General features: G+C 40.7%; 1 protein-coding gene across 1 annotated transcript in view; it reads right to left on the bottom strand.

Moving 5' to 3' along the window:
* CAMK4 (calcium/calmodulin dependent protein kinase IV) overlaps nucleotides 1-24,924 on the bottom strand; it is a 274,385-nt gene that overhangs the window by 117,672 nt on the left and 131,789 nt on the right. The window contains exons 3-5 of the mRNA XM_044291226.1: nucleotides 14,445-14,507; nucleotides 13,552-13,634; nucleotides 9,322-9,394 (exon numbers count right to left, since the gene is read on the bottom strand). Of these exons, the coding sequence (XP_044147161.1) occupies nucleotides 9,322-9,394; nucleotides 13,552-13,634; nucleotides 14,445-14,507 (219 nt within the window). The remainder of the gene's footprint in view (nucleotides 1-9,321; nucleotides 9,395-13,551; nucleotides 13,635-14,444; nucleotides 14,508-24,924) is intronic.

Genomic DNA, 24,924 nt, shown 5'->3' on the forward strand with positions numbered 1-24,924 from the left:
GAAGTGAAAAATAGCCAGCAGCACTCCAAATCAATTCAAAAGTTGATGATTTATTGGACCCAAAATCAGGCGACGTTTCAACAGCTTGTTGCTGTCTTTATCAAGCACAGTGCACATGTGTTACAGACACACTTTAAATAAGGGCATCAATCAAAAATAGATTAACATCAATTGAACATAATACAGTGAATATACAGTGAACGAACAATACATGTGATCATAGAAAATACATATAACAAATTGGCCTCATTTGGCAAAAATAATACATCAGACTAAAACTACATTAATTCCACATATCGTGATTTATATGGAATATAACATAATAAGTGTCAGTGATTACCCTAATAAGGTGAATTAAAAACTCACTGTCAGGTGGGCAGCTGCATGGTTGGCGTTGAACATGCTCCATTGGCGTCCCCATGCACGATTTGCGCATGCGCGAAAATACTATACGTAATTAGCGCATGCGCGAAAATCTCGTGATTAGCGCATGCGCAAAAATCCACGTAATTAGCGCATGCGCGAATATATCAAATCTCGCGATTCCTCCATTTTCGAGCGGCTGGCTAACGCCCACAACTAAGATGGACGAAACTGGATCAATTGCATTGTGCGCATGTCAGAGCAGTAATGGGTGCCACCCAACACATATCACATGATCAAAGTGATCTCAATAGAGCTGCTAGTCCATGGAACCCGATACTATAAATGAATGGGTCCTAGGGCAATGCCGCACGGCCACCCACATGTCAAAGCACGTATGGTAGTCGGGCACAGTGCCCCAAAGATCCAAAATCTAAACTATAAAAAATGTTTTACATGGTTTGTTAATGAATGTCACATATTGATTGACAATTCATAATAATGAGATATCGGCGTGAACAATGGGAAAACAAACCTACATCGCAGGGGGATCCCCACGGAACGCCACTATTCTCTCAAAAAGTAACAACATTGATACCCATAAGGGTCCATTCACACGTCCGTTGTTTGTTTCCTGATCTGTTCCGTTTTTTGCTGAACAGATCTGGACCAGATCTGGACCCATTCATTTTCAATGGGTCCTGAAAAAAAACGGACAGCACAATATCAGATTTTTTTTCAGGACCCATTGAAAATGAATGGGTCCAGATCTGGTCCAGATCTGTTCAGCAAAAAACGGAACAGATCAGGAAAGAAACAACGGACGTGTGAATGGACCCTAAATGAATATAAGCATTCAATTCAAGGAAAAAAGGGGAAGAACAACCATAATAATGCAGGTACCATGGTCAAACGGATCAAATTTTTCTATATGAACGGTATACGGGGGCATCCAGAACAATGTACAACAAATTCCGCACAAATAGTAAAGCACTGAACCAGGCATATATTGGTTGAATAGAGTAAATAGATATTGGGGAGCCAACTGGAACCAGGATGAACGTCACATCATGCAGTGCCTCCGCCAAGGCAGTGAGATCAAAATGACTCTAAAAACAAAAAGAGAAAATTTTAGCAATTCTCATAAAAAAATATACTTGATTCAAGATAATGATTCAAATGCAGAAACACACATGCATTTGACCTACAGAAAGGGATACGGATCCTGCAGAGTAGAGAAGGCATAAGATATGGGCAGTGCCAGGGCCAAACTACACTAATCCACCCTAAAGTCCACGTTTAACCCATTAGGTTTTAACGTCTTTAGTGTATATATCCAGTATAACTCGCGTTTTTTAAGGATAGCCTGTCTATCTCCACCACGCCTCCCCAATTCTACCTGTTCCAAAATACGAAATCTCAAATCACTCTGTGTGTGCCCTGCCTCTTTAAAATGTTTGGACACTGGTAAATCCATCTTTTCTTTCCTGATGGAGTAGCGATGTTGATTCAATCGTGTCTTTACATCCCACGTGGTCTCACCAACATACCACTTCCCACACGGGCAAGTCAGTTGGTAGACCACGTAGGATGAGTCACAGGTCAAGAATTGAGTGATTTTCATCATCCCACCAGTGGCCGGATTTAAAAATGTATCTCCTTTGATCATAAGTTTGCAATTTATGCAATGATAGCAAGGGTAGCAGCCAGTACGAGTAGAACCACACATTGTCCTCACATTGATCCTGGCACTGCCCACATCCGCCTTCACCAATCTATCACCCACGTTCCGTCCTCTCCGATAGGAGAAAAGAGGGGGTGATTTAAATTCCGCAATTTCGGGAAAACTATTCCCTATCAATCTCCAATGTCTCCGAATGACACCCGCAATTTGCGGGCTGTCAGTCGAGAAATGGGAGATGAAGGGAATGCGAGGACTTTGGGCCTCTTTCTGAACGATAGTATCAGTGAGTTGATTCCCCAATCTATCAATGGTGTTTCTGATCAGCTTTTTCGGATATCCACGTATGGCAAATTTCTGACTCATTTCTTGGAATCTAGTGTGTCTCACTTGTCTATCCTTAACTATGCGATGTACTCGCAAGAACTGGCTGTACGGTAGAGATCGGATCATGGAACGAGGATGGTGGCTGTCATATCGTAACAGAGTGTTCTTGTCAGTAGGCTTGACAAATAAATCAGTACTCAAACCTCGTCCCATGATCCGGACCTCTGTGTCCAGGAACTGTAGTTTATCCATGGACTGCACCATAGTGAATTTCACAGTGGGGTCGATTTCGTTGAGAAAAGCATGGAACGCAAGGAGGTCCAACGTGTCGCCCGTCCACACCAAGAAGATATCGTCGATATAGCGCCACCACCCCAGAACATGTCTGAAGTGGTGGCTGCCATAGATCGACGACTCCTCGAGGCGGGCCATGTAGATGTTTGCATAAGTGGGCGCCACGTTGGACCCCATCGTGGTTCCACGCAACTGAACAAAGAAATCGTCCTGAAAAAGAAAATAATTTTTCGTGAGAACAAATCTTAATAATGAAAGTAAAAATTCTTGACAAATTTCGGAATAATCAGAACTTCTAAGACACGCCTCAACAGCCTGCAGGCCGAGCTCATGGTCAATCGACGTGTATAAACTACACACGTCGAATGACACAAGAGCCGAGCCTGCAGGGACCTCAAGTTCATTTATTTTGGACAAAAAATCACCCGTGTCTCTGATGAATGATCTGGTGGAGATGGCAAAACGGCGCAACATTTTATCAAGAAAAATCGCTACATTGTAAAAAAGGGATTCCCTCCCAGATACAATTGGGCGGCCAGGCGGGGGCGAAACCCCCTTGTGTACTTTTGGCAGGGTGTATAACAGAGGTGTACAGGGCTTATCCCGATACAAGTAGCTGAACAACGAGATTTTCGCGCATGCGCTAATTACGTATAGTATTTTCGCGCATGCGCAAATCGTGCATGGGGACGCCAATGGAGCATGTTCAACGCCAACCATGCAGCTGCCCACCTGACAGTGAGTTTTTAATTCACCTTATTAGGGTAATCACTGACACTTATTATGTTATATTCCATATAAATCACGATATGTGGAATTAATGTAGTTTTAGTCTGATGTATTATTTTTGCCAAATGAGGCCAATTTGTTATATGTATTTTCTATGATCACATGTATTGTTCGTTCACTGTATATTCACTGTATTATGTTCAATTGATGTTAATCTATTTTTGATTGATGCCCTTATTTAAAGTGTGTCTGTAACACATGTGCACTGTGCTTGATAAAGACAGCAACAAGCTGTTGAAACGTCGCCTGATTTTGGGTCCAATAAATCATCAACTTTTGAATTGATTTGGAGTGCTGCTGGCTATTTTTCACTTCTAGTACATTGGACCAAGGTGCTGGTCCACACTGGCCGGACGTGCACCCCCTGCTTATACAGTGTGCTGCTTCCTCACTTTCTTCAAATTATATATATATATATATATATATATAGTACAGACCAAAAGTTTGGACACACCTTCTCATTCAAAGAGTTTTCTTTATTTTCTGACTATGAAAATTGTAGATTCACACTGAAGGCATCAAAACTATGAACTATGAGCTTCAAGAGGTAGTCACCTGAAATGGTTTTCACTTCACACCTGTCAGGTTTAATAAGTGGGATTTCTTGCCTTATAAATGGGGTTGGGACCATCAGGTGGATACACAGCTGATAGTCCTACTGAATAGACTGTTAGAATTTGTATTATGGCAAGAAAAAAGCAGCTAAGTAAAGAAAAACGAGTGGCCATCATTATTTTAAGAAATGAAGGTCAGTCAGTCCGAAAAATTGGGAAAACTTTGAAAGTATCCCCAAGTGCAGTCACAAAAACCATCAAGCGCTACAAAGAAACTGGCTCACATGCGGACCGCCCCAGAAAAGGAAGACCAAGAGTCACCTCTGCTGCAGAGGATAAGTTAACTGCAGCTCAGATTAGAAACCAGGTCAATGCCACACAGAGTTCTAGCAGCAGACACATCTCTAGAACAACTGTTAAGAGGAGACTGTGTGAATCATGCCTTCATGGTAGAATATCTGCTAGGAAACCACTGCTAAGGACAGGCAACAAGCAGAAGAGACTTGTTTGGGCTAAAGAACACAAGGAATGGACATTAGACCAGTGGAAATCTGTGCTTTGGTCTGATGAGTCCAAATTTGAGATCTTTGGTTCCAACCACCGTGTCTTTGTGCGACGCAGAAAAGGTGAACGGATGGACTCTACATGCCTGGTTCCCACCGTGAAGCATGGAGGAGGAGGTGTGATGGTGTGGGGGTGCTTTGCTGGTGACACTGTTGGGGATTTATTCAAAATTGAAGGCATACTGAACCAGCATGGCTACCACAGCATCTTGCAGCGGCATGCTAGTCCATCCGGTTTGTGTTTAGTTGGACTATCATTTATTTTTCAACAGGACAATGACCCCAAACACACCTCCAGGCTGTGTAAGGGCTATTTGACCATGAAGGAGAGTGATGGGGTGCTGCGCCAGATGACCTGGCCTCCACAGTCACTGGACCTGAAACCAATCGAGATGGTTTGGGGTGATTTGGACTGCAGAGTGAAGGTAAAAGGGCCAACAAGTGCTAAGCATCTCTGGGAACTCCTTCAAGACTGTTGGAAGACCATTTCAGGTTACTACCTCTTGAAGCTCATCAAGAGAATGCCAAGAGTGTGCAAAGCAGTAATCAAAGCAAAAGGTGGCTACTTTGAAGAACCTAGAATATGACATATTTTCAGTTGTTTCACACTTTTTTGTTATGTATATAATTCCACAAGTGTTAATTCATAGTTTTGATGCCTTCAGTGTGAATCTACAATTTTCATAGTCATGAAAATAAAGAAAACTCTTTGAATGAGAAGGTGTGTCCAAACTTTTGGTGTGTACTGTGTGTATATGTGTATATATATATATATATATATATATATAAATTTATATATGATTCGCTCTGGTAGGCAGGTTAGCGGATGCAGTGTAGAGGCAACAACTGAGTCTTTAACTTAAACAGTTCATTGTTTATTCACACTTGGCAAGTTAACAACTTGCTGCAGGTACCGCATAAGAAGGTCAAGTCCTGGTGTTCACTTCACACCGTGCTGGGGTACCGCTTAAAGAGTCCCAGTCCTGGATGTCGTTCCCTTGTCCTCCCAGACAGATCGCAGGCATGCATCCAGCCACAAGTCTCATACACAGACACAGCGCTGACTCTGAGCCCAGCTGCCTATCTAAGGACAGCCAGGTTGTGCCAAAACCCGGACCGGCATTTTAACTCTGGTCCGGTATTTGAGCTCACCTGGCTGAAAACCAGCCCAGCGGCACAATACCTGCCTTCCCATACAAAAACCCTCGCTGTGTCACAAAATAAATATATATACAGTTGCAAGAAAAAGTATGTGAACCCTTTGGAATGATATGGATTTCTGCACAAATTGGGCATAAAATAAGATCTGATCTTCATCTAAGTCACAACAATAGACAATCATAGTCTGCTTAAACTAATAACACACAAAGAATTAAATCTTACCATGTTTTTATTGAACACACCATGTGAACATTCACAGTGCAGGTGGAAAAAGTATGTGAACCCTTGGATTTAATAATTGGTTGAACCTCCTTTGGCAGTAATAACTTCAACCAAACGTTTCCTGTAGTTGCAGATCAGACGTGCACAATGGTCAGGAGTAATTCTTGACCATTCCTCTTTACAGAACTGTTTCAGTTCAGCAATATTCTTGGGATGTCTGGTGTGAATTGCTTTCTTGAGGTCATGCCACAGCAACTCAATCGGGTTGAGGTCAGGACTCTGACTGGGCCACTCCAGAAGGCGTATTTTCTCCTGTTTAAGACATTCTGTTGTTGATTTACTTCTATGCTTTGGGTCGTTGTCCTGTTGCAACACCCATCTTCTGTTGAGCTTCAGCTGGTGGACAGATGCCTTAAGTTCTCCTGCAAAATGTCTTGATAAACTTGGGAATTAATTTTTCCTTTCATGATAGCAATCCGTCCAGGCCCTGACGCAGCAAAGCAGCCCCAAACCATGATGCCCCCACCACCATACTTCACAGTTGGGATGAGGTTTTGATGTTGGTGTGCTGTGCCTCTTTTTCTCCACACATAGTGTTGTGTGTTTCTTCTAAACAACTCAACTTTGGTTTCATCTGTCTAGGGAATATTTTGCCAGTACTGCTGTGGAACATGCAGGTGCTCTTGTGCAAACTGTAAACATGCAGCAATGTTTTTTTTTTGGACAGCAGTGGCTTCCTCTGTGGTATCCTCCCATGAAATCCATTCCTGTTTAGTGTTTTACGTATCGTAGATTCGCTAACAGGGATGTTAGCATATGCCAGACAAATATATATATCATCCCTGTTGGTTTTAATGACTACATTTTTATGTTAAAGGGAACCTGTCACCTGGAACATGGTGTCTGAGCGGCAGACAGCATGTTATAGAGCAGGAGGAGCTGAGCAGATTGGTATATAGTTTTGTGGGAAAAGATTCAGTACAACCTGTAATTTATACATTTATATCTCTGCTCATTCTGGGCTTTGAAGCCAAAAAGACGGTCCTATCAGTGATGACAGCTATCTCTCTTTATGTACAGTCATAGGGGGGAGGATTTAATCATGATAGGACCTTCACCTGGACTTCAAAGCCCAGAATAAGCAGGAATTTAGATGAATGAAATATAAGTTATACTGAATCTTCTCCCAGAAAACTATATATCAATCTGCTCAGCTCCTCCCGCTCTACGGCATGTAGCCTGCAGCTTACATTGCATTTTCATGGTGACAGGTTCCCTTTAACTTCTTCACAATAGACTTACATTTAATACATAATGCACCTCTACTTTTAGAGGTAGTCACTAGTGAGACCTAGAGGAGACAAGATCAATAGACTTCAGATTCCATGGTTTACAGGCTTGTAGCAAATGTTATGTAGAATGTAAAACATTTCTGTATCACCAGTTATAAAATGCTAAAACATGGCCAGCATTGACCATTCCAGTGAAGCGATACAGGATATATTTAATCTACAATCCAATCAAAGCATTAACTTAACAACTCTCTCTATATAATTATATTATGGTATTTCTAATTACTTGCTGAATTGAAAATCAATGGAGTTGAGGTACATATAAATGTAATAACTCTACGCCTTGATGTTGTAATTGCCTGTTTTGACAAGATATAAATCCATATAAGAATGGAGCTACTTATAATTCATCTTCCTGCCAGGAGAGTTATTTCTAGATAGCAGGAAGGCACAGTTGGTCTGTTCTGCTCTGAAGACACCCTGGCTATAAACCCTTATGGAACGCAGACCAATACATAAATGTCTTCCTGGCAGAAGTACCAAGATCTCTCTCGGGAGTAAATAATATAATTTCACTGCCATGCTTTATTTTGTTTGGAACGTATGAGCTGTGAGTGTATAGTTACAGACAATTAAACTGCCGGCAGCAGTAAATATTGTTTATTATTTGAAAATGTATTAAAAACTAGCATTACACTGAGCGGGGTCATACATAGCGACGAGAGGGCTTCAGAATGGGTCCCACTTCTCACTGTCTTAAGATGTCTTAAGTTAAATGATGTACTTGTTATTTTCAGAGGTACCTGTACAGGGGAACTTTGTTTTCCTGCTAAATGATCGAATACTGATTGCACACAGTCACCACTAGGTGAGCTAACGTCTGTACATATGGATTTATACAGAGTTAGGATTGCACTTAATTGGTCATTGTTTCAATAAGCTTTGTATAAATCAATAGTACAAGTCAATATAAAAAAAAACTTTGCAATATATCTTATCAAAGAAAAATGCTACTTCCTTCACTTTTCAGGTTCCTTTCCACCTCTACCTACCACCTTAAATGGGATTTTTGTGAATTATTATAAATGGCTGTCAGCAATCTGTCCTAGAATGTAGGACTGGTTGCCTCCACTTGTAGAGCTTCCTAGGGGATGAGTGGACTTGGCTGCACTACACACTATGGCACGATGACATATAGTAGACAGGATAAAATCATTACCGTCTATTGTAGAGCAGTGTGGTGTGTAGTGAAGCCTGACCCCTCACACCACTTGACAGCTCTGCAAGTGGTGGCAACCAGTCCTGCTGACATTCTAGGACAGAATGCTGGTGGCCATTTTGAATCATTCTCAGAGAACCCCTTTAACTGCGCACTTTCTGCCAAATCCCTCTTGGGAGATGAGATTAATTCTCAGATCACAGCTGCCCATAGAAGACTATAGGGAGGGAAGGGAGGAGGAGGGAGAAGGAGCAGAGTGAGACTACTTCAATAATAAAAATGTGACCATGTGCCCATGGTTAGTTCTACATCCCCATTCACGTCTATGGAAACTATCTTCAAATCTGCTTCAAAGAAGTAACAGGTCAGTTCTCAGGTGTTTTTCAAATGAGCTGCTGAAAAACCCCTCAAACATATATGCAGACTATATCGTCGTATGTTTCTACACTCAGAAGATAACATCGTTAGAGGTATTACTACCACTTTACTAGACTACCCCTTTAAAATATTTAGTTTCTAGCATCACTAGTATCAGCATTACATAAGTAATTACCTTATTAATTACATAACAAATATTGAAGTAAAAGATGGCTATTACAAATGTGTTGGTAAATCGACACCTATCTCTTTTGTCCTATAAAACCCCAGCTTAAACAGCATGAAAGATAAGTGCCTGACTGCTGTATTAGGGGACATGAGAGTGTGATATGATGTGTTATGTCTAGTTCTAGTGTAGAATGTCCTTCCCTGTACTTAAACACATATACAATTATTTTAACCATAACTGTTACATAGTGCAAATTTACAACGTGCATATTGGCAGAATCAGAGCAACCGTAATTGGCAGAATACTTACTGCAACAGCTTCTAAAATTTGTTTCACTGCATCAGCAGCATCCCGCTCACTGTAATAACCTTTTTCCACAATTCTGCAAGAAACCAGGAGAGTGTTATTACAGACTATTTCTGATGATGACAATTTCTTTTGACACATTTTATAAAAAATAAAAATATTTAGAAAATTACAAACTGTTATTTTCCACAAGGGAGTCCTGCAGGTTATTAATAGTGAATGTGTATAGTATTTAGTATTCCAGTCCCAATTACACTTGGTAGGTATATATATATATATATATATATATATTATAGGAAGGTACAAGGGGTCGTCATTGATGGTAGGTATGTGTTACCGAGGTCCCTAGTTCCATGTGTCAGCGGCAGCTAATGCTAATCGACACTTGTCTATTTAGTATGGCTGTAAATAGCTGATCTGGGATAGCGCTTACTGGAAGTAGTCAAAGTGCTGGGTGGGTGACTACTCCCCAAGTTCCAGGCTGTGTCTTGGCAGGCTTATAAAAAACAGCCCGCACAGTCAGGTGGTGTGGGTTACCTCCCTCTGACAGTGGAGCTCTGAGATCTCTGTGCTGAGGTCTGAAGACCGTGTGTCAGGCAAGCAGGCCGTCTTAAAGCCTGCAAGTGGACTTTCTGAGGCTGCCGGCTGGAAACTGACACCCAGGATACCTTCTCCTGTGGGTGAACAAGCACCAAGCCTGAAAAGTGACTGTTGTATTATGTTATAAGTGTAAATAAACACTGAAGAGTGATTTACAACCTGGTTCTTTGCCTCTATACTGTGTCCTCCAACCTGCCTACCGGAGCAAATCCCCACTAATTTATAATATATATATATATATATATATATACAGTACAGACCAAAAGTTTGGACACACCTTCTCATTCAAAGAGTTTTCTTTATTTTCATGACTATGAAAATTGTAGATTCACGCTGAAGGCATCAGAACTATGAATTAACACATGTGGAATTATATACATAACAAAAAAGTGTGAAACAACTGAAAATATGTCATATTCTAGGTTCTTCAAAGTAGCCACCTTTTGCTTTGATTACTGCTTTGCACACTCTTGGCATTCTCTTGATATATACAAAAGAAGAGAAAGGAGCTGATATCTGTGGTGCTGGGGCTGTTAGTACATCCAGTAATATACTCAATTGGCTAACTGTAGATATGGTCCAAGACAAGTTAAATAGGGTAAATGTGAACAAGGCTCCAGGTCCAGATGGATTACACCCAAGAGTGCTTAAAAAGCTCAGTTCAGTCATTGCTTTGCCCCTGTTTATAATTTTTAAAGATTCTCTGGGTGCTGGTACAGTGCCAAGTGATTGGTGCAAGGCAAACGTGGTGGCCATTAGTGATGAGCGGCATAGGCAATATTCAAATTAGTGATATTTCGCACATTTTTGGCCGAATATTTGCCATAAATTTGCAAATTCGAGAGTTTGCTATCCCCAATCATTATTTTCGTGATAAATTTGCGATAAATTTGCTATTAGAATATTTGTGATCAACACTATTCGCAAATACGAATACATAGCACTATATTATAAATATTCGGATATTCTCAGAGTGGCGATATTCGAGATTAAAATTCACGATTCGAATATTCGCACTCAACACTATTGCCCAGATTCAAAAAAGGATCAAGGTCCTTCACAGGTAATTATAGACCAGTTAGTTTAACTTCTGTTGTGGGAAACATGCTTGAAGGACTCTTAAGGGACTATATACAGGAGTATGTGACTAAATTATATTATAACTTAGTGATAACCAACATGGGTTTACCAAGGACATAAGTTGCCAGACTAACCTTTTTTGTTTTTATGCTGAGGTGAGTAGTAGCTTAGGCAGAGGGGCGTCTGTGGATGTAGTGTTTCTGGATTTTGCAAAGGCTTTTGACACTGTCCCTCATAGATGCTTAATAAGTAAAGTAAGGTCTATAGGCTTGGAAAGTATAGTTTGTAATTGGATTGAAAACTGGCTGAAGGGTCGTGTCCAGAGAGTTGTGGTCAATGATTCCTATTCAGAATGGTTCCGGGTTATAAGTGGTGTACCCCAAGGTTCAGTGATGGGCCCTCTATTATTTAATTTATTTATTAATTAATGATATCGAGGACGAGATTAATAGCATCATTTCTATTTTTGCAGATGATACTAAGCTATGTAGTACTGTACAGTCTATGGAAGATGTCCATATACTACAAGCTGACTTGAACACTCTGAGTGATTGGGCTTCAACTTGGCAAATGAGGTTCAATGTGGACAAATGTAAAGTTATGCATCTTGGTAGTAATAATCTCTGTGCTTCATATGTCCTAGGTGATGTAGCACTGGGAGAGTCAATTATAGAGAAAGATTTGGGTGTCCTTGTGGATGGTAGATTAAGTTACAGCATACAATGTCAATTATCTGCTTCAAAGGCCACCAGGATACTGTCATGCATTAAACGAGGCATGGACTCGCGGGGCAGGGATGTAATATTTCCACTTTACAAAGTGTTGGTGCGGCCTCATCTGGAATATGCAGTTCAGTTCTCGGCACCAGTCCATAGAAAGGATGCACTGCAGCTGGAAAAAGTACAAAGGAGAGCGACTAAACTGATAAGGGGCATGGAGGGTTAGTTATGAAGAAAGATTAAAAGAATTGAATTTATTTAGTCTTGAGAAGAGATGTCTAAGGGGGGGACATGATTAACCTATACAAATATATAAATGGGCCATACAAAAAATATGGTGAAAAACTGTTCCATGTAAAATGCGCTGAAAAGACAAGGGGCACTGCCTTTGATTGGAGAGGTAAAAGTTCAGTCTCCGGAAGCGTCAAAGCTTCTTTACTGTAAGAACGGTGAAGCTGTGGAATATACTTCCTCAGGACGTGGTCACAGCAGGAACAGTGGACAGTTTTAAAAAGGGTTTAGATGAATTCTTAAAAGTAAACAACATTAATGCGTATGAAAACGTGTAGAAATTCTCAATTCCTTCTGGGATTCGCATCCCCACCTATCCCTTGGTTTAACTTGATGGACTTGTGTCTTTTTTAACCGTATTAACTATGTGACTATGTAATTATGTTAGGGAGCGTTCACATCTATGTTTTGTTTTCTGTTCTTCAAAATGGAAAAAACAAACAGGATCCTGTAAAAAAAAAAAAGGATCCTGTTGCAAATTTGGCATCCATTTGAGCCATTTCCATCTGAGATCCATTTCATAGACAGAAAAAAGTACGCCAATTTTTTTTTTTACAGGATCCTGTTTTTTTTTCTGTTCTTCTGACGGATCAGTCCCTAGACTTCTGCTTACTGCATGTTAGAAATGACATGATGTGTAGGTTGTCTCTTGACTGAGGCCATGTTTCAGTTAGGCCATGGATACATTACACAGGACTGACACATGGGTTATACCAGTCTACTGTACATAGGGATCAACTGCCTGATATAAGAAAGGTATGTTTTCTGAATGTTGAATACATGTATATTCGAAAATTGTATGATTTCCTATTATATAAACAAATACATAAAAAAATAAAAACTGGAATATCCCTTCCCTATCAGGCCAATATCCCTGCTTCCAGTTGGCATATCACATGAAGCGTGACCCCCAGACTGAACACGCTCATGTGAAAGAGGCCTTATTGTAGAGATTTCTGTCATGATTCTATTCATAAATTTGCTGCAAATGAAAGAAAAGCTATTCCACACAACTGAATCGAATGGACACGTATGAGGCAGGGTAGTTTTTTGAAATATCATCTCCCACTCCCAAGAATTCAGAAGTCAATAAGATAATCCAATGAAAATATATCAATCAAGCCCATTGCTGTGTAAGTGAACCATAATGATTGCATTAGATCCTGAGACAATATAAATGTGGGGCTGTGGATTTACAGACAGCTGTACCATTTTTTTCTCAATTCAACATTTTACAGGAATCAATAAGACAGCACAATTTGCATCTCTCTGTTCTGAGACCAAAACACATCAATCTTCTTGAGAGACGCGCTTATGATCTCTTATGGAGCCAGCATTTATCAGGAGCCCAAGACTTTCTAACAATAGAAGGCACTTTGCTAAGGGTCTCAGTCCCAGGGGTGCTGTCATTTGCTCATATCAAAGCTCAGCTTCTAATATGTTTATATTGTGAGTGGTTCTTAGATTGGTTTATTACTTTCATCGTCTGCTTATGAACAAAAAACTGTTGTGAACACGTGGTGAACTTTTGCTCATCACTTACCTATCAAATAATTCTCCTCCAGTCACCAGTTCGAGAACGAGGCTAATTTCCGTAGGGGTTTCAAATATCTCCTTCAGTTTTATCTATAAGTAAATTTACATAGCTTTAACGTCTCTGTATAATTTTGCAATTATTTTAACTGCTCTGATTCATCTAAAAAAAAAAAAAAAACTAAGGAACTTTGCAAAATGTTTGATATAAAAATCCCCTATCATTTTGTGTCTACACAGCTAATAAAAAGACCACTGTATCTCCATTTTTCCAGACTACATACAAAGTTGTCCATTTAAGAATCTCCTACTCACAGGGCAGGTGACTGATCGGAAGGTTTCTGACTACTGGGGCCCACACCGATCATGAGAATGGGGGCCCATGCTCCCTATTTGAATGGGGCAGTGGTCACACGTGCGCGCTGCTGTTTCGTTCAGCTCTATGGGGCTGCTGTAGTCAGATAAGCGCTTATATTCTGCTATGTCTGACAGTCTCATACAGTTGAATGGAGCGTAGGACATGCATGCGTGTCTGTAGCTCCATTCACACGGGGATCATGGGCCACCGTTCTAGTGATTAGTGGGGGCCCAAGCGGTCAGACCCCTGCCGATCAGACACTTATCCACTACTCTATGGGTAATAGGAGACAAGTTGGGACAACCCTTTTAAGACAGCTGTAAGGAATTTACCCCATTTAGTACCCCACATATTACCACTGTTCAATTCATAATTTTATAATTTAGGTTTATAAATAAATTGGACAAAAATATTATCGATACAGTATCACAGTGCCAAGAAATGACCCCTCCTCAGCTCTGGTTGAGTCTGAAACCCGTTCATCTAACTGACATTTTAACCAGATTTATTTTGCAATAGTTTAATTAGAATAATGTCTCACTTACAATATTCGGATGTGATAGACGTAGAAGGACCCCAATTTCCGTTCTTACAATTTTCTTATCTACCTGGTAGGAAGGTACAAGAAGACTGTGAACAACACATGTAGCAACAAGAGTCATCATTGAGCATACACAATAGAGCTGCACATCTTCAGACAATTATCGCTAACATTATCACAACATGTAGAGCTCGTGCATTTCAGCCAAGGCCACTCGTATTCATAGATAATGCAGTGAGTAGTTGAGCGCTGGCATTCCTCTCAGTCGCGTAACTGGTCCCATGACCCATGTCCCTACAGAACACTCAGGACTCCAGGAAAACCCTTGTTGAGCTGTTATGCTGGTGATAGGTTTGCCAACTAGACTTTTGTGAAAAATGTTAACAGTTTTAGGCAGTGTTCACATCTGCATCAGAGGCTCTTTTAGGAGCGTCTGTCACAGATTCCATCAAAATTACAGACAATATAGAGCAGCGGAAACCCAATCATCCCATTATAGTCAATGATTTCCTCAGGCACAATTTGTTACTGACATTTGATGGCTTTGGTGCTTCCACATCAGGGTTTGTGGTACTGGTGTGAACCCAGCCTAACACAGAAAAAACTTTTTTTAAATAAATTTTTTTATACTGGTGGAAAAATGCATCTGGAAATATAAACCCTGAACTAAATGCCAATATAAAGGCATCATCACATCAACAAAACAATTATACACTTACCTAAAGGGAATCTGTCAGCTTCAAAACACCCCTCCCCAACTAGAGTAAGTGGAGTATAGTGTAAGTGACGCTGAGTCCAGTGATGTCATTTTTATCGCCATACTCATTTGCATTGTGATGATGTGCGCCCACAAACCAGCAGTAAAATGCATTCACAGGACTCCGCTTTGGAGGGAATTTATCATGAGGGTAATATTTGAAGTCAGTGACCCAGATTTTCTAATGTAAAATAAAGTGCCTCTAGGGTTTCTACATTTTTCCAACATGCTTGCCAATGGGTGGTGCTTACTGGAAAGTGGGTGGAGTTTCACTGGAAAGGGGGGAGGCCTAAGATGCACCATTTTGCGCCGTAATTTTGGCTAAATTCGGGTATAGAAATTTGTCTCAGACTCTGCCAACCAATAGTTGGTAATAGAGATAGAGAAAAGTGTCTCTCCCGGCACCACATTTATCATTCAGCCTGAGCCCCCGTGATAAATGTGGTGCACCTCTGGATTCGCTAAGCTTATGCTATCTTTACGATTAGCAAATCTGGGTCAGTATTGTAGAAGTCAACCAAAACTGGCCAAGTTGCACCAAATTTATCAAATGTTGCATGGTGTTTGTTAAATCCAGTGCAGCTTTAAACCTACCTCTTCTGTCTAGTAATGCTACTCCATTTCTTCTACGCCACCCTCCTGCTGTAGTGACTTTGGGACTTTTTGGCAACTAAAGTCTAAATCTGGAGTGAGACTCATTAACATAGCTAACAGCAAACACTTTCCCACTCCTATTTCAAAACTGGCGTGGTGTAAAAATGCAGTCGCAACATTTTTGCGCGTGACCCAAAAAGTTGCAAAACCCCTATTCTGCAACTTTTTGGAGGCAGAACTCTGGTGTGCAGGGCACGATAAATTCCTCTCAATTAGTTTTTGATGATAATTGTCTGATAAGCAGGTTGATTTGGGACACTAATACCTATTTTGTCCCAGTGTTTCACTGGGGTCCAGCCAAACACTGGAACAAAATATGGAAGAACGCCAGATTTCTTTCTATACTCTGAATAGGGAGAAAGCTGCCAATCAGTGTGGGTGAGGACACCGGGCACCCAGGAGCTCATGAATATGGTGACTCCCAAGCACATGCATTACTTTGAAAAGACTCCGGTGCTTGGGAACAGCAAAAGTTGGCCAACAGAGATCTAAAGAAAATTATAGCACAAAAAAGGTAAGTGACCCTTGACGCTCATCAATCTCTCTCATTATTTTATGCTGTCCTCAAACAGGGCAGCATGAACCTGGAAACAGACGCCCTTTAACACTACATTCAACACAAAATATGTATAATCGGCAGTACCATAGACAGAAACCTCTTGATACACAATTCAGAAGACATAGCATTGCATGATTAAAGTACTCAAGGAAGGAGTTAGATACATTGTATAAGCTTTTACGAGATCAGAATTACAATTGTGTTGGCTATCCTGCAAACCAAAGCAATCAGGAATGAGATTTTTCATATGCTGCAATGTTCTTCATTGGTATTATTAAGGCACTTCCAGCTGCTTTCCATTTTCCATTTCATGTCATTATACTTACTTCCTTAGAAACAGTATCGGCACACAGCTCCAAATTTTCGTAACTGGAATAACAAAGGCAATCTAAAAAGAGCTGTTTCCATGTAATTTGTTTGATTTGCAAATATATATGTAACAGCTTCTGTAGACACACAAAATTGAACAAGTTTGTTTTTAGATGTTTGGAAGCGTCACGCTCATATAAAAAGGTGAATAGACACTTGGTCTTTAGTTTAGACTGTCCCAAGCTGGTTGCCATTACCATATGCAGAAACCACAGCTGTAGGAATGGTGGTGGCCGCTAGCTTAAAAGGGTTATCCTATGATTAATGTAAAAATTGAAAATCAAACATCATATAGTACATGACAATCCCTTTCTAAGGACTCAACGTATTTTGTTTCTGTGTCAGTTCCGTTTTTTTGGGGTGCCGTATGCGGAACCATTCATTTATAAAAAAATGGAAGTTTTCCATATGTCTTAAAAAAATAGAACATGTTCTTTTATTGTCCGCATTATGGGCAAGGATTGGACTGTTCTATTAGGGGCCAAAATACGGAATGTACACGGACGTCATCTGTATTTTTTGCGGATCTGCTTTTTGCAGACTCTAAAAGACATACAGTCCTGTGCATGAGCCCTAACAAAGAGCTCACATCTGCTCATTAATTGTTCCAAATGATCTGCTGAACTTTCTTCAGGCTGGCAGCTCATGAGCGGTGTCTTTTCTGCTGCAGCTCTCTCCCTATTACAGCTCAGGTAGACTAAACTGTAGTAAAGTGGAGTTCCGCACACTATTTGGTACCGGTGCCAGAAAAGGACTAGTCATCCATTTATATGTAACATAAATTTGCGCCACACAGATTTGAAGTTTGCAATTTAGAATAATTTTATTAAACAGTTCCACATCCAAAGTTCATGATCCAGTGAAATGACCACTTTATATGTACTGAACGTTTCGGTCCACAAGGACCTTCTTCAGCAGTTTTCTTATCTGTGACCTGGCGAATGTATTCTTGGAAGCTGGATCCTGATCCACCTTAAATTATTCCAGATGAAAGTATTCTGAATTGAAAGTTGCTAATCCGTGTGCCCCAAATTTATGTTACAGCTCAGATGGAGTGTCCTTTCTGCTACAGCTCTCTCCCTATCACAGCTCAAGAGATGTGTCCTTTAGGGTGCATTCACATGTACGTAGTGTATTGCGAATCCACAATACACCCGGCCGGCACCACCATAGAACTGCCTATTCTTAGACCGCTGACTATGCATGCCCTGGTACTTGGATGCAATGTGTTCATTTCTTCCTTACTGCGCATGAACAGGGACTAAGGCTACTTTCACACTAGTGTTAATATTTTCCGGTATTGAGATCCGTCATAAGGTCTCAATACCGGAAAAAAATGCTTCTGTTTTGTCCCCTTTCATTGTCAATGGGGATGAAATGTAACTGAACAGAACGGAATGCTCCAAAATGCATTCCGTTCCGTTCTTATACTTTCCGTCCTGGGATGCGGAGCAAAACGGATCCATCATGACCCACAATGCAAGTCAATAGGGAAGGATCTGTTTTCTCTGTCACATTCTGACACAATAGAAAAGTCCCCTATTCACTTTCAATGGAGTTCATGACGGATCCGTCTTGGGTATGTTAAAGATAATTCAACTGGATCCATTCATAACGGATGCAGATGGTTGTATCATCAGTAATGGAAGCATTTTTGCTGAACCCTGCCGGATCCAGCAAAAACGCTAGTATGAAAGTAGCCTTAGGGTCTCATGCACACGACAGTATTGCTTTTTTAGTGTTTTGCGTTCCGTTTTTTACGCATCCGTTGTTTTTTTTTTGTTTCCGTTGTGTTTCCATTTCCTTTCCGTTTTTCCGTATTCCATATACAGTAATTACATAGAAAAAATTGGGCTGGGCATAACATTTTCAATAGATGGTTCAACAAAAACAGAACGGATAAGGAAGACATACGGATGCATTTCCGTATGTGTTCCGTTTTTTTTTTTTGCAGACCCAATGACTTGAATGGAGCCAAGCACAGTGATTTGCGGACAAGAATAGGACATGTTCTATCTTTTAACAGCACGGAAATACTGAAACGGAATGCACACACAGACACTTCAGTATTTTTTGCTGAACCATTGAAATGAATGGTTCAGTATATGTTCCACATACTGAACTCAAAAAACGTCCAGTATACTGAACGCAAAATACTGTCATGTGCATGAGCCCTTAGGCATTTCATTCTCCACTTATTCAAGCCACATTCATCTTAATACTTAGTATTTATGTATCCTTCTGTGTTATTTCCTAAATACTAGGATTATGGGTCCATTCACACATCTGCAAGTGTTTTGCGGTCCGCCTATTGCGCATTCTCAAAACATGGACACCGGCCATGTGCGTTCTGCATTTTGCGGACCGCACATGGCCAGCACTTTAATAGAAATGCCTTTTCTTGTCCGTGTCTGCGGACAAGAATAGGACATGTTCTATTTTTTGCAGAACGGAACTGCGGATGTGGAACGGAAGTGCGGATACGGACAGCACACTGTGTGCTGTCCGCATCTTTTCCGGCCCCATTGAAAATAAATGGGTCCGGATCTGTTCCACAACGTAACAGAACGGATCCGAATCCATTTAGCGGATGTGTGAATGGACCCTAAAGGTTCAATTAATTATATGCTGTATACAGTGTATTCCCAGTAGCACCTTCCATTTATTATATTCAGCTAAACTGAGTATTTATTATTATTTATCATAACTGATAAATACTGATAAGCTGCTGCCTGAGGTGTCTGGCCGTGTCTTTCTCCCCTCTGCTCGGCTGAGCTGATGGTAGGGTTTTTTAGGGCACACAAGATGGGCTATAAAATACAGATAGGAACCAAACACTTTCTGGATCAATATTCTAAATGTAATAATGCAAATCTATACCTCAGATGAGAAAGATAGACATTTAAGGAGCACAGAGGGACTAGGGTCAAAAGTAGGTACTGTCCCTTCAAAAGAGGGACACTTGGGAGGTCTGTATTTGTAACTCTCAGTGCCATTGTCATGTGATAAATGTCTAGGTCCTTTTTAAAAGATCTGCTCTGTCTTGGGACAGGACTCATCAAAGTCGCTCTTACTATAAAGAATCCTTTCCTCTATGTGTAGAGGAAAGATAGTTATGTTCCCTAGTCTGGTGTAGAGTTGGTGTTTTTTTTCTGTTATTTTCTTGACTTTTCAAATGTGACATGAAAAAACAAAAAGTTAAGAGAAAACACCACATACTGTAGTAAAAAAATGACCATGGGAATACAGTCTGTTTACGTGGGACGACAATTGAGGCAATTATCAGGAAGGAGCATTCCTATGAATGCTCGTTCCTGATAACTGTCCTGTGTAAGATGCTGTTCATCACCCAATGAATGAGCAAACGTTCAGATTGCGCTGTGTAAAAAGGGGCCTACTGGCCAGAAACAATGTTACCTGCCCCCCACCCCCCTCCTTCCTTGTTAACTATGCAAACACATATGTTTTTTTCAGGATTAGACTGCTGCCTAGATGGTGCCTCAGACTGTTCATTTCCTGGAGATTCTGTAAGTATCCAGCCAATTGGCTCCTGCCTTGGTCTAGGGCCCTTTTAGCTGTTTGAGCCAGGAAGCCATGCTCACACAGTGACAGGCATCAGCAAGACCATTTATAATGGGGCCAATGCAATGACACCAAGAAGTCCTGGAGAAAGAGCATACTGGCTGGCCTGCCGTTGTGCCTAGAAGTCTTCCGCGCCCCCCAATTGCATTTATAACAATAATCTGGGTAGTTTGTTAAATTATCTACCCATTTGTTCATATGGAGATAGGCTAGTTGAGATGCTGTCTACTGCCTATGTATATATAATATAATCAGTGTACAGTGCCATGTGGCAGTTGTTCAGAGGGAGTAGGGACCCACCTTGGCTCAGGGGCCTACGGGATTCACTTGTTTCCCTGTGGACAAGTCTGAGCCTGACAGAAATGATCGCTGCTCCCCATACACAGGAGATGGAGATGATAGCTGCATTTAATGCAGCTCTTATCTCTTCTGATGAGCAGGCAATTATTGAATGGCTTGTTCTTAATAATTGCCTGCTCTGTGTTAAGGAACCTTTAGATCGTGCTATTTTATAATATCATGTTATCTTACATTTAGAAGTAAAGGATTCAGGCATAATCTGTCTCTATAATAAAACAGTAAGAACAAATATTGGTGGAGACAGGACATTGGATAAAGATACAGCAAAAATGAGTATAAAGGGTGAAGAGGAGAAATGTATAGCTGAAGTCACCCCGGGGTACTCAGGTCAGCTTGATACAGTCCGCCATATCATTAGGGGAAGCCAAGTGGTGGACAGTAGAGTGTAGAGGGCAGTGCAGGGTTTCTTGGTTGTTGTTTTTTATTATATGCTAGATGAAACTTAGTATTTTCTTAGCTTTCACTGGACTTATCCATTTTTCCTTATAATCAAATTGCACTCGTTGGGTTTCATTACCAGGACAAGGACATCTAGGTGGTAGGTATGCTTGCACTAAGGTTATTACCGTCTATTAGTTTAGTATACAGAAATAAGAGAGGACTGGCTGTTTTTTAATTGAAACTTAAATGACACAACACACAGCAGATCTCATTACATCTACTACCCATGAATCCAGGGCAAATGTATGACCAGCACACAAAAAGAATAAATGCAGATATCCACAGGACTTCTCAGCCTACCACGTTTTGAACTAAGCACTTCATTATGTTTTATCAAATAAATTCTCAACTCCTATTAAGCCTTTTCTGCAACAGCGAAAATGCTAACGTTAGTCTTCCTTCATGCTGTTTCCAAATGTATAATTCACAACCTGGCTATTTCTTATAGTACGGTAGCTTAAAGGTGTTTGCATTTTTATAGATTTTCTCAAGATCATGAAATTCAAATTTTATATATTGTGGGGACTCTCTCTGGTAGACAGGATTAGCGGACGCAGTATAGAGGCAACAACAAGTTCTTTGAATCAAAACAGTTCAGTGTTTTATTTTACACTTTAGGCAAGTGACAAAACAAACAGTCATATTCAAACAAAAAGTCACCTTGCGGCGTTGGTGGTAGTTCACACCATGCGGCAATTCTGCCCCAAAGAATCCTTGCTGACAGCAGCACAAGCCTGTTTTCACGCCAAACAGGTAGCAAACCTTAATCCAGACACAAGGCTCCCAGATCCCAGCACAGAGACCTGGCTTCTGAGCCCAGCTGCCAATTTAAGAACAGCCAGGTGCTGCCAAAACTCGGACCGGAATTTAAAATCCGGTCCGGTATTTGACCTCATCTGGCTGTAAATCAGCCCAGCAGCCCATGCTGGGAGGAAAATACCTGTTTTCCAAGACCAAACCTCTCACTGTGTCACATACCCCCCCTTTGTTCAACCCTGAGGAAGTGAGCACACGTCAGACAGTGTACCCGGGACAGGGTATCCGAGTTTCCCTGTAACCGGCCTGCCCTGTGTTCCGCCAAAAACTTAAAGTTTTGTAGAGAGAGAAACCATCGGGTGATCAGGGCTTATCTGTCCTTGGCCTGGCTCATCCACTTGAAAGGGGAGTGGTCGGTCAGTCACCAGGCGGAATTTTCTCCCCAATAAATTATAGCGGAGATATTCTAGTGCCCACTTGATAGCCAGGCACTCTCTCTCCACTATACTGTACCTGGTCTCTGCTGAGGTGAGCTTACGGCTGAGGAAGACAACGGGATGCTCCTCCCCGTTGACTTCCTGAGACAGTACAGCACCGAGGCCTACTTCGGAGGCATCGAGCTGTACTATGAACTCCCTATTGATGTCGGGCGTCACAAAAACCGGTGACCCGCACAGGGCCGACATCAAAGTGGAAAAAATCCGGCATTTAAAATCCACTCCGGTATTTGATCTGACCTGGCTGTAAATCAGCCCAGAAGCCCATGCTAGGAGGAAAAATGCCCGTTTTCCCAGACCAAACCTCTCACTGTGTCACTATATATATATATATATATATATATATATATATATATAATTTTGCTGCTTTGTAGCTTAACATTCCAACCATTTACATTGGCCTATTATGCCTCATCAGCCAGGTACGTCTTACTGTAATCACTGGACTTAAATATCTAATCAGTCAGTCAAAAATTACGGAATGACTCTCCCCAGAGAACTGCAGACAAACCTGTTCACTTGAAGGGACATTACAATAAAAATGTATCACAGGTTAGCCTATAACATATATAATATAATATGAATATTCTGTACACTGCTTCCTCCCCTGGCTCTTTAAGTTCTTTTTCTGCTTTGACTTTTAGCCCGGCAAACAGTCTTGCTTGACTTTTTTGGTCACCATTCACAGTGACCAGAGAAGGAAGACTCAATTACAGCATCACACATTATACTAATAATGTTCTTTTGTGGGCATCTTTATCAAAGAACAATAGCATTATCATACTGTTATTCCAATTCCACTAATCAACTATTATGCTAACAGATAACATCTTTCTCAAACAGCAGCAGTAAACTGACAAGGGTTTCCCTATTTATATATGAGCTTTATCTCTCTGTGCTGATTGCTACAGATGGACAATATTGCGTATTTTATTTTCGTTGCTATAGTCCTGCCGAAATGAAAACATAAAACAGACAAAAATTATATTCTATGTACTAGAAATGTTGAGTTAAAAAATACCCCTTTGTGATAGAAGTGTCTCTTTAAAGGGGATGTCTGGCTTAGAATGGTTTTGTGAGCTAATATTAGTATCACTTGAGCTGAGAGATTGGACATATGATTATTATAATTAATATTTAGTGTCCACACATGAACCTACACAGGTCTTCCATAGAGAAATCTCATTTATTTCTCTATATTAGTGCAGGCCAATTTGATTTACATAGGTGAGCCATCCTGAAATTGATCTTGGTGTTGATGTTGCACTTCTTCAATGTGAGGTCAAGATGGTAATACTCTAGCTGACAACACCATGGGCTCACAGGAGACACCTATGAAATATGCACCAGTACCACTTAATGTACTGAATAACATTACCCTTCTCAATAAATGTGCTGGGAACTTCCATCATTGCTTGGTGTAGGATGCCAAGTAGCCCTAAGCTGTCTGTATGCAATTACCATTTTATACATCCATGGACTCATTGCTGCCCCTTGGAAACCCTAGACTGCTGCAGAAACATGAATATTTCTATGCTGGAAAAATACCCAAGTTCAGCTTTAAAAAATAGTTTACATAGAGTGAAAATGCATGTAAATTATATAGTAACTTTGTAAATATGCCATTGTATATTCATTTTGGTTACATTGTAATCAAGCATGGTTGTGCAGGCTTCAGCGCTTAAATCTTTGCTGGCTCAGCATCTGCACACAGTTTGTTCCATGGTGATCATCTTCATTCCATCCTCTATGAAGAAATTTGATGTACTAGGAATATGTACCCCATTAGAGTCAAAGGAACACAAGGTTGAGCCTATTAGCAGGCTTGTTGACTGTTTCCAATAGCAACCAACCCAAATCTGAATACAGCTCTGGATATAATACAGCAACAGTGCAAGATAAGCAATGTATGGAATTTACAAAGTAAGTTAATCAGTATTTTATGCATATTGTTTCTCTCTCTCTCTCTCTCTCTCTGGCAAATGTCAATATTTTATTTGTAATAGAACGTAGATGACAGATCAAACGTTTAATCCGAGTAAATGTATCATTTTAAAGGAAAAATACGTTGATTCAAATTTTTACGGTGTCAACAAATCCCCAAAAAGTTGGGACAAGTAGCAATAAGAGGCTGGAAAAAGTAAATTTGAGCATAACGAAGAGCTGGAAGACCAATTAACACTAATTAGGTCAATTGGCAACACGATTGGGTATAAAAAGAGCTTCTCAGAGTGGCAGTGTCTCTCAGAAGCCAAGATGGGCAGAGGATCACCAATTCCCACTATGTTGCGCAGAAAGATAGTGGAGCAATATCAGAAAGGTGTTACCCAGCGAAAAATCGCAAAGACTTTGCATCTATCATCATCAACTGTGCATAACATCATCCGAAGATTCAGAGAATCTGGAACAATCTCTGTGCGTAAGGATCAAGGCCGTAAAACCATACTGGATGCCCGTGATCTCCGGACCCTTAAACGACACTGCACCACAAACAGGAATGCTACTGTAA

The sequence above is a fragment of the Bufo gargarizans genome, chromosome 1 (genome assembly GCF_014858855.1).
Source record: "Bufo gargarizans isolate SCDJY-AF-19 chromosome 1, ASM1485885v1, whole genome shotgun sequence".
NCBI classification, from domain to species: domain Eukaryota; kingdom Metazoa; phylum Chordata; class Amphibia; order Anura; family Bufonidae; genus Bufo; species Bufo gargarizans.